Source organism: Ipomoea nil, unplaced genomic scaffold (assembly GCF_001879475.1).
Source record: "Ipomoea nil cultivar Tokyo-kokei standard unplaced genomic scaffold, Asagao_1.1 scaffold3326, whole genome shotgun sequence".
NCBI classification, from domain to species: Eukaryota; Viridiplantae; Streptophyta; class Magnoliopsida; order Solanales; family Convolvulaceae; genus Ipomoea; species Ipomoea nil.
The window spans coordinates 74,582-87,167 of NW_017619754.1; the positions used below are offsets into that span (position 1 = coordinate 74,582).

General features: G+C 43.7%; 1 protein-coding gene across 1 annotated transcript; it reads left to right on the forward strand.

The window, feature by feature from the left end:
- Positions 1-991: 991 nt before the first annotated feature.
- LOC109170739 (FK506-binding protein 3-like) lies at positions 992-2,119 on the forward strand. Its single transcript, XM_019319890.1, has one exon. It carries the CDS (start codon positions 992-994, stop codon positions 2,117-2,119), a length of 1,128 nt encoding a protein of 375 aa, XP_019175435.1.
- Positions 2,120-12,586: the final 10,467 nt, after the last annotated feature.

A 12,586-nucleotide genomic window follows, 5' to 3' on the forward strand; every position in this document is an offset into this window, starting at 1 on the left:
GACGTACAAGCCCAACTTTTCTTTCTACCATTATGACCCAAGTGAGTTTTATGAATCTATCAAGAAAAACCATGCACCCTCGAAGACGGAGATAACGTGTCCTTTGAAGAAAAAATGGTTTCGTCTGAACTACGAATTCACTGTTGACATCTTCAACAAAATAGTTGATCACAAAACATCTGGAACAGACGATGTCACAAAAGAGAAGCTCAAAATGCTACATGCATTCCTTAACGAACACAAGGTCGATTGGTCAAAAGTTATCTTCAACAATCTTGTCCATGCCATCACTCTCAACAGAAAATGTCCTGGTGACATCACGAAGAAAATGGGCTACGGATTCTTGGTTAGTCATCTTCTTGTCACAAAAGATGTTCTTATGAGACCAGGAATTCGGTCAGGACCAAAGGCCTGTCACATGAAGCAAAAGCCCTCCGGCTATGACAGATAAAAAGCCTTGGAGTTGGGAATTCCTTTAGAGATGGTCAAATCCAAACGAAAGTCAAGAACACTGAAAGAATCAGAAGATGATCAACCAGAGCCGAAACGACATAAGAAAGGGAAGAGCTCGTCTCGGGCTAAGACGAAAAAGGACGTTGGTAAAGCACCCATCCCCTCACCTCCAAGGACTCCAGCAGAAAAGACAATTCCTACTGCACCTATTCCAACTCCAGATCCAGTTATCGTGGAAGATTCATCAGATGAAGATAACTTGGTTTTGTCCACTATCGGGAAAACAGGGCGCTTTCGTTCTCCTGTCAAATCAAAAGCTGGCTCAACTCTCTCCACGAAGGAAGATGATCAAACGAAAGACGCACCCTCACGGGGGGAAGAAAACACGAAAGAAGCACCTTCTCAGGGGGAAGGTCAGACTGGTATCAATAACAAGAACCTGGCCGATGTTGGCCCAAGCTCTCCTCAAGACCTTCAACCATAAGAACCCATTTCAGCAGAGCGAAATCTCCCACGTTCGACACAAGAACCTGCTGCTATGGAAACGGAGGCCGATCACTTAAGTCTTCCACAAGAACCTGGCTCGCCAGCAAAGACGAAAGAAGTGATTGATGAAGTGACTGATATTCCATCTCTCCCACAAGAACCTACCAGTGCAGAGCAGGTAATGAATACTCTGACACAAGAACCTGCGTTGGTAGACGAGACTGTGATTGTAACAGCTTTAACTCCTGCTATCCCAAAAGCACCGGCATCTGTTCCCGAAGCTACACCGAGGCCACCAACAAGAGATCAATTACTTAGGGAGTCAATTGAGAATGACTACAACAGGGTGTTGCAATGGAAAAAATGGTGCACAGCCCCTCTGGAAACTTTCATCGAGACCTTTGAAGCCATGAAGGATGAAGAGAAGTTTGCATTAGAGTGGATTGGCACGAAGGATGTCTATGAAGCACTGCGCCTTGAGACAATAAGACGAGTGTTATCTTACAAAATGACCAATCGCTCTCTTGGAAAGGATAAGGCTCCGGCGGTCTGTATCGAGCTTAACAAACCTCCCTCAGACCCAGCATTTGTGGAAGAAATGAAGATAGTTCGCTATGCCATGTTAATATCCAAAGTCAAAACCATCCTGGAGAAAGAACACCAAAATGATCCCAACTGTACTGTCAATGGCTCGAAGGATGAGCATGGCCGAGAGATTGACACGGCCAAAGAGGACGAAAAGAATGATGAAGACAAAAGTGAAAAAGCTGACGAAGATGAAGACGAAAGTGACGATGATGAGGATGCAGATGATGAGAATGATGATCACGACGACGATGATGATTCGGGAAATGATAACAACAGGGCTGACCCGGACTATGACAGTGAATCTCCTCTCTTGGTCGGTCCGGATTACAATGAAGTAGTTCCTGAAGGATCTCCATCTCAAGAATCATCCTCCAACAGTGATGACAAAAGGGAAGCATCACATCAACCTGGAGACGTTTCAAATGATCATCTTGAGGATCTGTCTCGTGCTATCGTCCCACATGTTCAACCCATGGACGAAACTCCAATCAAACGAGAAGAAGCAATTGCACGTGAGGGCAAATTGGAAGCCTCACCAATCTTTCTTAGCTCAACAAGTGGTGGCAAAAAGGATGCACCACTTCAAGAATAATAGATGAACACTTCACCAACGAATATTGAAGATGACTCTCCACCGTTGTCCCCAAGAAACATCATGAATCTCATGAGGGACACGGTTCATGCTGCCGAACTTACACATCAGCAATACTTAACTCTTCGGCAAAGGGACACCAAAGTAATGGAGGATTTATCCAAGAAGGTGGATCAACTGATGGCTGCCCAAGCTCAGTCTCGTCCTCTACCACAAGCATCGCCTCAACCTCCACCACAAGCTCAACCTGACCAGCAATTCGATGAGCAATTGTCAAAGCAACTTCATGAACTTCATTCCTCTGTCAACAAAGTGGCACGTCAATAACACGAGCTTAAGCACTTGTACTACAGCCTTAAGGAGCGCGTTGACTTAGCTTGCTCAAAAATAGAGACTGCACATGAAAATACATACCAACTGGCCCAGTACGTGCTTCAAATTCTTGGGTATGTGCAAGATACCTTGACTGCAGTCAATAAGCTATCTACTCCACCTCCTACTGCCTGTGCCGATGATGCCAAAAAGGGAGAAAAGAGGAACCATGATGACAAAGATGATGATCATCATGATCATCCTAGGGATAACACGAGAGAACGCTCCCCATCTCATGCACCACGAGGCTCTGAACAAAGGAACATGAAGCCATCCCATCCACCATCTAAGTCTCGTAGCCACCATCCTTCACAATCAAGACATCACTCGAATCGTGATCACAAATCTTCACAACCCAGATCATACCCTATCAAGCCTCGCCAATCCTATGACTCTGAATCCAAGTTCGTATTCAGTGGGCTCTCCAAGAGAGAAAATACGAATCTAAGGCAAAAGCTCATGAAGGACAAGAAGATAACAATGGATGGTGTAGGAAACTTTGTAGAGTTTAAACCTTATGAAGAAGGAAGTGGAAAACGTTTTGAGGGTTGCAATGTTCTTATCTGGCTGAAGACAAAGGACAATCACACAAGGCAACATCATATAAGCACCCAAAACGAAAGAATCAAGAAACAGAACAGAGAACTATGGGAGAAACATGAAGACGAAGCCCGAAAAAGAGAGCATGAACTGCAGGAAAGAGATAGAGTAAACAAGCTAATTGAAGATCTCACGAAAGTAACCAAAAATTCTGAGCATGGTGTTATCTACAATGCAGCTTTCAAAGTGCATGCTGAGTCTGGAAAGAGCTACAGAGAAGGAATGAATTCCTTTGAACTCATCTCATGGTGGAAGGCAGGAATAATTGAAGGAGAAAACATTCGTGAGGCTTACAACAATTACATAAGTCTCAACATCAAAGGAAAACACGAAGATCTAGTCAAGACGAATCCAATCAAGATCTTCAGAGAACGAATCAATGAGGAGATTGACACTGATAGAATGCTCAAACAGCAAAAAGAGAGGGACATTCGTGAACGTGAAGAAGCCAAGCTATAGAAGTCGAAACTTCTAGATTTGTAAGATTCTTTTCTTTTATGCCTTTCTTAAAAGTTTTTGTAATGTTCTCTATCTTTATATGAAGCTCTCGTTGTTACACATCTCGTCTGAGTCACTTGTCATTGTCTTACTGTTATTTGCACTTATCTAGAAAAGTCTTGTAAACTCTCAATAATGGCTGTCTTGTAATAGAAAATCCTTTAAAGGACGTTTGTCAGCCTTATGAGAAGAGTATAGGTTTTTTGGCATCATCAAAAAGGGGGAAATTGTTAGGAACACTTGTATTAGGATTTTGATGATACCAATGTAACCTAGATTGTAGACCCCTAACTTTTATTATTTTTTATCGCGGCTTTCGTCCTAGGCGAGAGTTGCCATAACTCACATGTAATTCGTGTTAAGCTAGTCAAACACACAAAGACGAGTTGTGCTTAGATGTTAGGGTTATCAAGACGAAAAGAAGACACGAAGCATGAAGCATCTACAACGAAAGTTTACCAGGTGTTGTCATCTACCTCGAAAGGACAGTCTTATTTATGACGATTCTTCAAGACATTATTCCCCTTCAATAGCAAGAAGAATGTCTCCACTGTCTGACTTTACAACATCCTAGGAGCAAAGGGACCTCAACATATGGGACACGCATACCAAGGAGCATTAAATGAAGATTTACTATTTCCTGAAGCTAAAGGACAAAACCCTAAGGCTTTCCTTGGCATCAGCGGCTACAAGGTACAAACCTCATTAATGGAGCATTTAATGCGGGAAGCTCCCCGGTCCTTACTCACTGGACAATAGGTTTGAAAATTCATCTCCCTCCAATGGATGAAATTTTCCTCACCTATATAAACCCACCTTCATCAACTAAGAAGGTGCTGGTTCTTATCACTCGATCTATCTATCAAGCAAAAGCTCTTAAACCTTCCCAGTTCTCATCAAGCTTTTGCGAACCAGTGTTAAGGTGTGAAGATTCTTGAAGAAGTCCATTAATCCTCATCTTACACCTTGAAGAAGTCTTGCAACTTGTACGAAGCAACCATCTTTCATCAGTCAAGATTTCACCACGTTGGAAAAATCAGAATTCATTTTCTACCAACCTCAACTCTGAAGAAAAAGTATATAGAGGCGGAGTAAACTCGTGGAGTTGAAAAACCTGCAGGAAGCTGTCCAGCTTAGTGATCAAGGAAGCTTCGTGTGCATTTGTACTAACGAGTGATAGTGCAAACCTTTCACAAGTTGTGGAAGAAGAGTGGAGTAGGCAAAGTTGGCCGAACCACTATAAAATCCCTCGTCTCCTTATCTCTTTACTTACTCTATTTACTTTATGCATCATACTATCTTTTGCGCCCAAATCGAAAGTTCTCTAAATAACGTCAAACCGTGCAAAGCAAGTAAAATGAATTCAACATTTCCGCTACGCCATAACACCGAAAGGTTGTTATTCGGCAAAATACGAAAAGAGTCTATTCACCCCCCCCCCCCCTCTAGACTCTCGCTATAACCTTACCGGGACCAACATGTTTCTTGTTCCTTGTCTTGAAATAAGACATGTGTTTGAGCATCAAAGCTGGTAAATTTATCTCATATGCAAATCTCAGGAAAAATGCTATGGTGCAGGTCTAACTACCAATCTCATTGGAATTGTTCCTACACAGGAACAAACACTCCTCTATCAACAAGACTAACAACTTTTTCTCACCATTCAAGGTGGATTTCTCAGGCCTATCGTGGGAGATCCAATCATCCCTATCATACACAACCAAATTCTAGCATTTCTAAGCATTTCAACCACTAAATAGAACAAAGTCCAAAATAAGCTTATGGGAGTCTATGGGGTTATACCTTTGTAGATTCCTCCTTTTTGTTGGGATGCCACCTTCTTCCTAAGCTAGCTACACCTTCTTTCACCTCCTAAACATCTCAAACAAACCATACAACAACCTTAAGACTAAGTTCTCAGAGATGGAAGCTAGGAAGGAAAGCTAGAAGAAATGAAAGGCTAAGATGAGCTACGAAACTTACTGTGATTTCCCTTTGTTCTTGCAGAGCTCAAGGTTGGGGGAAGCGAAGAATGGAATCAAGAAAAAACAAAGGCTTACTATTCCTTTTATATGAGTTCAAACCCTAGGAAGATACACAATGGTTGGCGGAGGGTAGAAAGGTAAAAGCTTGGCTAAAAGATTAAATCAGACAAGGTGTTTGTATGCTTGTGGTCCACCAAGCTTCGTGGACCAAGTCTAGAATCATAGTTTAAAATAGTTTTTGGGGTCAAAATGCATTTTTCCAAAAATACTTTCTAGACATCCACTTAATTTAGGTTCCTCAGATTTCTCACGGTTTCACTCAGATTGACTCTTGGGATTAAAAACTTGATACGCGGATGTATCCAAAATCTAGGATTTTTTATTTAAAATATGTCACTGTGTTGAATTTATTTAAAAGTGGCTCAAAATAATTTATTCAAACACCGCTTTTATCGCAAAAAATTTTATAGAGTGGAAAATGACTATTTTGGAATTTCTTAAAACCGAATTTATAAAATTAAATTTTGGGTTGTCACACATGGTCTAAGCTAATCATTGGTAGATGCGTAACAGTTGCGTTCGGGAATTGAGTTCTCCAATCTACATTACACAATGCGCAATCTAAATGAGCTCTTGATGTGGGTAATTTAAATCCGTAAGTTGGGTTTTTTTTTTTTAAAGAAATAATTCTAAGTGCACCTGGTTTGTGAGATTCTTCATGTTGGTTTTACTGTTGTATTTGAAAATGTAATCTAACAGTGCTGTATGCATTGCAGTGTTAGTAGTGTTATGGCGTGTGCGCTTTATGTTGTGGGAGATTTCGCATCATTTTTTTTAGGATGCTGGGTCTCCAGAACTTTATTTGAAGGTATTATAGTTAATCCCTAGGAGGCTCCGCATATCATGGCGCGATACTAAAAACAAATTAGACTATGGGTGTTTGCAATGCGTCACATTGCGTGGGATTGCGGCCCGAATAGGGGGTGTGGGGGATGCACGGGCCTTGCTAGCATTGCGTGTGTGCTACATGTATGAAATTCTAATGTTTCATAGCAACACACATCGACCATCGAATGTCAATGTTGTAGTGCGTGCTCGCTGAAGATCAAGACGTGTTACTAATGTTGTCATACTTGCATCTACAAACATTATATACATATCACTTTAGAATATTCTTTCGGTTTTGATGTTCTAGCACGATGCGCATATTTTAATTAATGAATGAATAAACTTTTTCATTTCATTTGTATAACCCAACTTAGTCTAAGAAAAAAAAAATAGTACAGATGAAATGTTGTCAATAGTCACCCTTTCATCCGAAAAAAAAAAATAATGCTGCATGATATCATCACTCAGTAATTTGCACACACCAACCTGCTCCCTTGCACACTACATTTTTATTAAATGCTTAGTCAAATAGATTAAGGCCCTGTTTGGTACATGGCTGTTAGCTGTTAACTGATTGTGTTAATTAGAGGGTATAGCTAGTTGATAACATTAGCTGATGGGGTGTGAACCCCGTGGGCTCGGGGCCCAAGAAGAAAAGAGATAAAGCCCAGACAAAGAAGGGAAGCCCAAGAAGAAAATGGAGCAAGCCCAAAAGAGATACGAGCCAAACCGAGGAGTCGGTTGGCCCAGGAGTCGGCTCGACCCGGAGGTCGGCACGGGTAGAAGGTCGGACTAACTAGCCGTTATTCCTAATTATCTACCCTTAAAAGTCCTATTTATCTACCTCATCCATAACCCCCCAAATAAAGGCTACCTATTAAGTCTCCCACTTATTACCCCACTAATAACCAAGTTAATACCTATTAAGTACCCTACTAAATGGTCAAAGGACACTTTTGGGGATGGGCTAGCTATAAAAGGAGGAGAAGACAAGAAGAAAGGGGGATCATCCACTCATTCACCTACACACATGGGAGGACTCTCCCAAATATTATCCTCCCACTCACCATCCTTTCTCTCATAGAATACTACACCACTCTCCCAAGAGAAGGCAATTTCATATACACAACAAGAAGGTTATCAAGAAGACTCCATTCTACCAAAAGAAGCATACTCCATCTCTATATACAAAATAGCCATACAACATGTACAAAGACACCTACAAAATACATAGTGGAATTAGGCTTGGCACCGCCCAAAAAGGCCCGTGGTTTTCACCTTTCGGTTTCCACGTAAAAATCATCGAGTCATATTTCTTCTATTTTAGTAGCCTTATTATGAAAGGTGTATCCTCCAGCCAAAGGTTGTGTTGGACCTCCTTGGGCCCGAAAACCCAAAAACCATCACTGGCACTGTCTGTGGGGATCGTGACAAAAGGTCACGTTTGCCTCTTTATCTGAGCAATTTCGGAGAGCGTCCGGTCACTACGGACGGAAGATTGAGAAGGTTCACGGAGAGCCGTGGACCAAGAAGAGAACTAGAGGAGAATCAAGTAAAGAAGATGGCGTGTCGAGGTCTACAAGAGGTAACCATTATCATCTAAATTAGGTGTAGTATTTAAATTAAAGTACTCAAAGTTGTTGGCAAAGAGTAGTCGGTCCATCACACCGAGGGACTCGACCGGGGGAATCAAGAAATCGGGACGCCGAATAAATGGTTCCCCCACCACGACCTTAACGGTAGACACCGTGGTCATAGTTATTTTATTCGGCCTTTATTCTTGATCATGTGAAAGGCTTTGCTTAAAGAGAGCCAGACGAGCAGTATGTTGTTAAAAGAGGCTTGTAAAAGAGACTCTCCGGTATATATATTCTAATACTATCACGGCAAGAAAATTGAGTCCACCGACTCGACTCAAATCAATCGCAAGAAAATCCGAGACCGTGGTCTGTAGGAATATGGTCGGCCAAAATCAAAGGAAGAGAAAAGTTTATGCATAATTGTCATATTTGTCCGCACGGCATATGAAAAATGAATATCTATTGTGCATAAAGAGGGAAAAGGAATTTCCTACATAACTCCTAATTTCTACATATGTGACATGAGGGTACGTGGCAATTGAATATGCAAGGAGGATGCATGTATTATTCTGGGAAGACATGTTTATGCATGAAAATTCTTATATCTAAAAGAGGGGAAATCATGGCACCATACCAAGACATCTACATTGGAGATTTCCCATAGTTGATGCATACAGTACGTGGCAAAGCTTGGTGAAAGATGTGGAATGTTCTTCTCCATCAAAGAGTATAATGCATTTCCATGTGAAGAGCACCCGATGGGCAAACCAAGCTTAAAAAATTGGCTGCAGTCGTTGGGGAGCCAGGTGTTGGAGGGGAACCTAATTCGTTTGGGGAGCCAAAAATACCAACACAAGTTGCGGGAATGGTTGCAGAACCTTCAAGGATAATTGGGCAATATCAAAACTGAATCAAAGCATTGAAAGAGATAAGGTAGTCGACGAGGACGCAGTCGGCAAGGAGGGAGCATGCTGACTCCATTTTCCGAGTATTGAGTCGGCAGTCAGCAGGTTTGACCGGTGGAATCCCCGGCCACTGTTCGGCGGAATCGCCCTTAGTTGGCGAGATGAGCTGCCATAGCTGCCCTCCAGAGTACCAGACTCTCACCCTGACTTAGCCACTCTCGCCCTCTCCTTCCCAACTCTAGACCTCGAGTACTCGACGAACGCGATCCCAGTGAGCAGAACACCATAAATGCTGAAAAAAAAAAAAAAAAAGACAATTGATTACTGACGCGGAAGAGTCGATGAAGGATGGACCCGAATCTTTATCCATGGATCAGTTATAGCAAGACAATGAGTCAGAAATGGTGAGGCAGCCGGCCACCGGCGAATGATGAACTCAGCGCAGCAACCTGATTAGATAATTGGCGACTGCACAATAATAATGATCAGCCTCCGACCACTTGTTACTGCGCCAATACTCACCATGCCGGCTCGTTTAGTCGATGGAAGCCTCCCTCGAATTGCCGTCTGACTCCAAAAGCCGACAAGCTCGGTAGAAATCGCTCAATCAACAGGATGGGTCGATGGTGGCGGATTCTGACAACCGGCTCGGACTCGAACGATGAGAATGAAGCCATGACTTCGGTAGGAATGGAGGTCGACCGTAATTCACGTTCATGGGTGTTCCGTTGAGTTCTCTGATCAGATAAGATTATACAATTTCGCCGCCGTTTGCTCCACAAATCCTCCACCCGCTACTGTCGATGTTCATCATCAAGGAAGGAGATCCAAGCGGCAGAAGGACTCGTCCATCGTCTAAGCCTTCTGCCGCGTTACCACCGACCGCCGCCGCTCCTTCAGCTTAGACGCAACTGGCCGTAGTAGCAGTCATCCCGGCCGAAACTAGCGTCGACCTCACAAAGGCAACCCTGCCACGACTAGAAACGTACGTATAGCCAATCAAAGTTACCAATGCCGTTAGAACTTCTCACTCCGGGTATGCCCTGACCTGTCGAGTCTAGATAGGAGACGGACTCCGTAGTCAAGGACTCGGCCATCCTACAGCATGTCGCGGAGTTGGGATCAATGAAGTTGGCCTCGATTACCTTTAAAATCAGCAAGGAAGCCGTCGGCTAAGTACGTTCAGTGGTAAAGCAGGGGGCAGTCGGCTAATCATTTTTGTTTCCAGCAAAGTTCAGTCAGCGATCTCAACGAAGCAGCTTTCGGACAAAGTGACGAGCAAATTGGCCTAGAAGATCCGGCGACAATGGACTCGACAACGTACTCACAATTCGATTGGCTTTACCGGTGGCTCCCACAAGAAGATTAAATCAGATAAGAAAGTCAGAAGATGAAATATATGCAGAAGAAAAATGTCATAATGTTGGTGAACCACATGAGATAGCTACGTGGCAAAACTGAGGAGATTTATAAATCTTACATCACAGAAAGCCGACCGCCTGCCTTGCTTGAAATATTTGGCTATCCAGAAGACAAACTAAAATGTTGTTGTCGTTGTTATCCTCCAAAGACCCTTCCGGCGGCCGCTGATCAGAGGCTGGGTGGGAATTTTCATTTGTTAGAGGTGCTCCTTTGGGGAAGAAGAAACGTAAAATGGCAGTGGTTCCGACTACTCGGACAAACAGCGAAGGTCACGTCCATAGCTACTGTTACCGTGATGAAATTTAGCCGTACAATTCGCGTATTTGAGTCCAAGACTCAGCCAGATCATGCATCGTCGGGGATGCAACGATGAATCTAGCAAGCTATGCGAGCCCAATGATCAGTCGCGACAGCCAGTCAAGCTTCTCTGCCTCGGCCCTTGGATAGTTATCACTCACCTTGCGGCTCTGCTTCACTAAGCTACTGAAAATCCACGGCTCAAGGCTGTCATATCTAGCCACTACTTATTTTGCGGCCATGGTTCGTTTCAACCCACGGTGACGAGGCAGCGCCATATCAGTTCAATTCCGGAGGGATTCCCGATAATTTACAATAGAATGCTCATCCAGATTCCCTTCTTCAGAAACACAAAGAGTTGGCACACGTTTGCGCAATCGCCCTCATTTTCATCATCCTTGCCCGAGTCCGCGGGAGTGCAAGTGACGAGATTGTGTTTGATCATATTCCGCAGGATCTCTCCGTCGTCGCTCTCTAACCGTCGTCCAATTCCTCATCAACCGCCGGCACCCTGCAGTCACGAGTACAGAGTCGGGCAGGCGCTCCTTTTGCCAGGGATATTGCAGTGACGCCTGGAGATCGAGGATCGATGGAGAAAATCAACGATATGAGCGGCTCGACCGCGCCGGCTCAGGCCGTTTTGATTTGATCCTCCGGCTTGTTCTTCGCGAGGAGCCGGATCTCCATTGCGGATCACTCATATTCGTCGATTGACGACAATCGACGATGGCACATCAGCGGCTGAATCAATGCGCCGGAGTTATCCACCGCGCAAGCCAGCGGTAACTATTGAATCGGAAGGGAGGTGGAAAAGGAATCTTCAACACAATTATTATCATCACAAAAATACACGACGGAGGGAATGTGGATGCGAAATTACCTACTGTTTTTACAAACTCCTACGTGGAAGAAAGCAAGGAAGACACAAGGCATGAAAATTGGAGTTATACGTGAAAAGTACATCCTTTCCTATTTCAAAATGACGTTACAATTGGAAATACGCGCTTACCATAGATGTGCGAGCCTTCTACTGAGAATGGGGAAAATTCAAAATTCAATGAAAAGGCATATACGACAGTTTAAAGACAGCCCACCTAGATTCAAGACCGACTCCACACGAGTATGATCGGGTGGGTCCGCTCATTCGTACGCTGGGTTGACCACTTTTTATCAGATCTTGAGTCCTAAGCCCAACCAGTTTCAAAGCCGACTCCAGGAGTCTGTCCGGATATTATCTTTTGTGCAAGATTGCAGGATGGATTTTTCTACATATCGCGAGCTTAAGTTCCAGTCACATGTGCTGCACAGTAGACTTGGATATATTCTAGGCATGGCAAGGATATTGCTCATGGAATTTCTCGTCTACAAGGGGCTACCTAAAGGGAAGAAAAAGTAAAGCTACAACCGAGAGTCATTCGAGTTAATAAAAGAACCAAAAATCCAAGAAGTTTACTAGAAAAAGAAGAATCGTAGCCAGGAGTCGCCTCGAGCAGGGACTCAGCGAGAGAAAAAGATAAGAAACAAGGGCTCAGACCCTTAGTCGTTTCCGAGAAAAAGCCAAAAGGAGTCGCCTCGACTGAGGGACTCGGCGAGTATATAAAGAAACGACGGGGCACTGACCCTAAACCGTTTTTAAGAAAAGAAAAAGCCTAAGGGGTCGCCTCGACTCAGGGACTCGGCGAGAAAAGATAGGAAACAAGGGCCCAGACCCTTAGACGTTTCCGAGAAAAAGCCTACAGGAGTCGCCTCGACTGAGGGACTCGGCGAGTATTGAGAGAAACGACGGGGCACTGACCCTAAACTGTTTCTGAGATAGAAAAAGCCTAATGGGTCGCCTCGACCGAGGGACTCGGCAAGAAAAGATAGGAAACAAGGGCCCAGACCCTTAGTCGTTTCCGAGAAAAAGCCTACAGGAGTCGC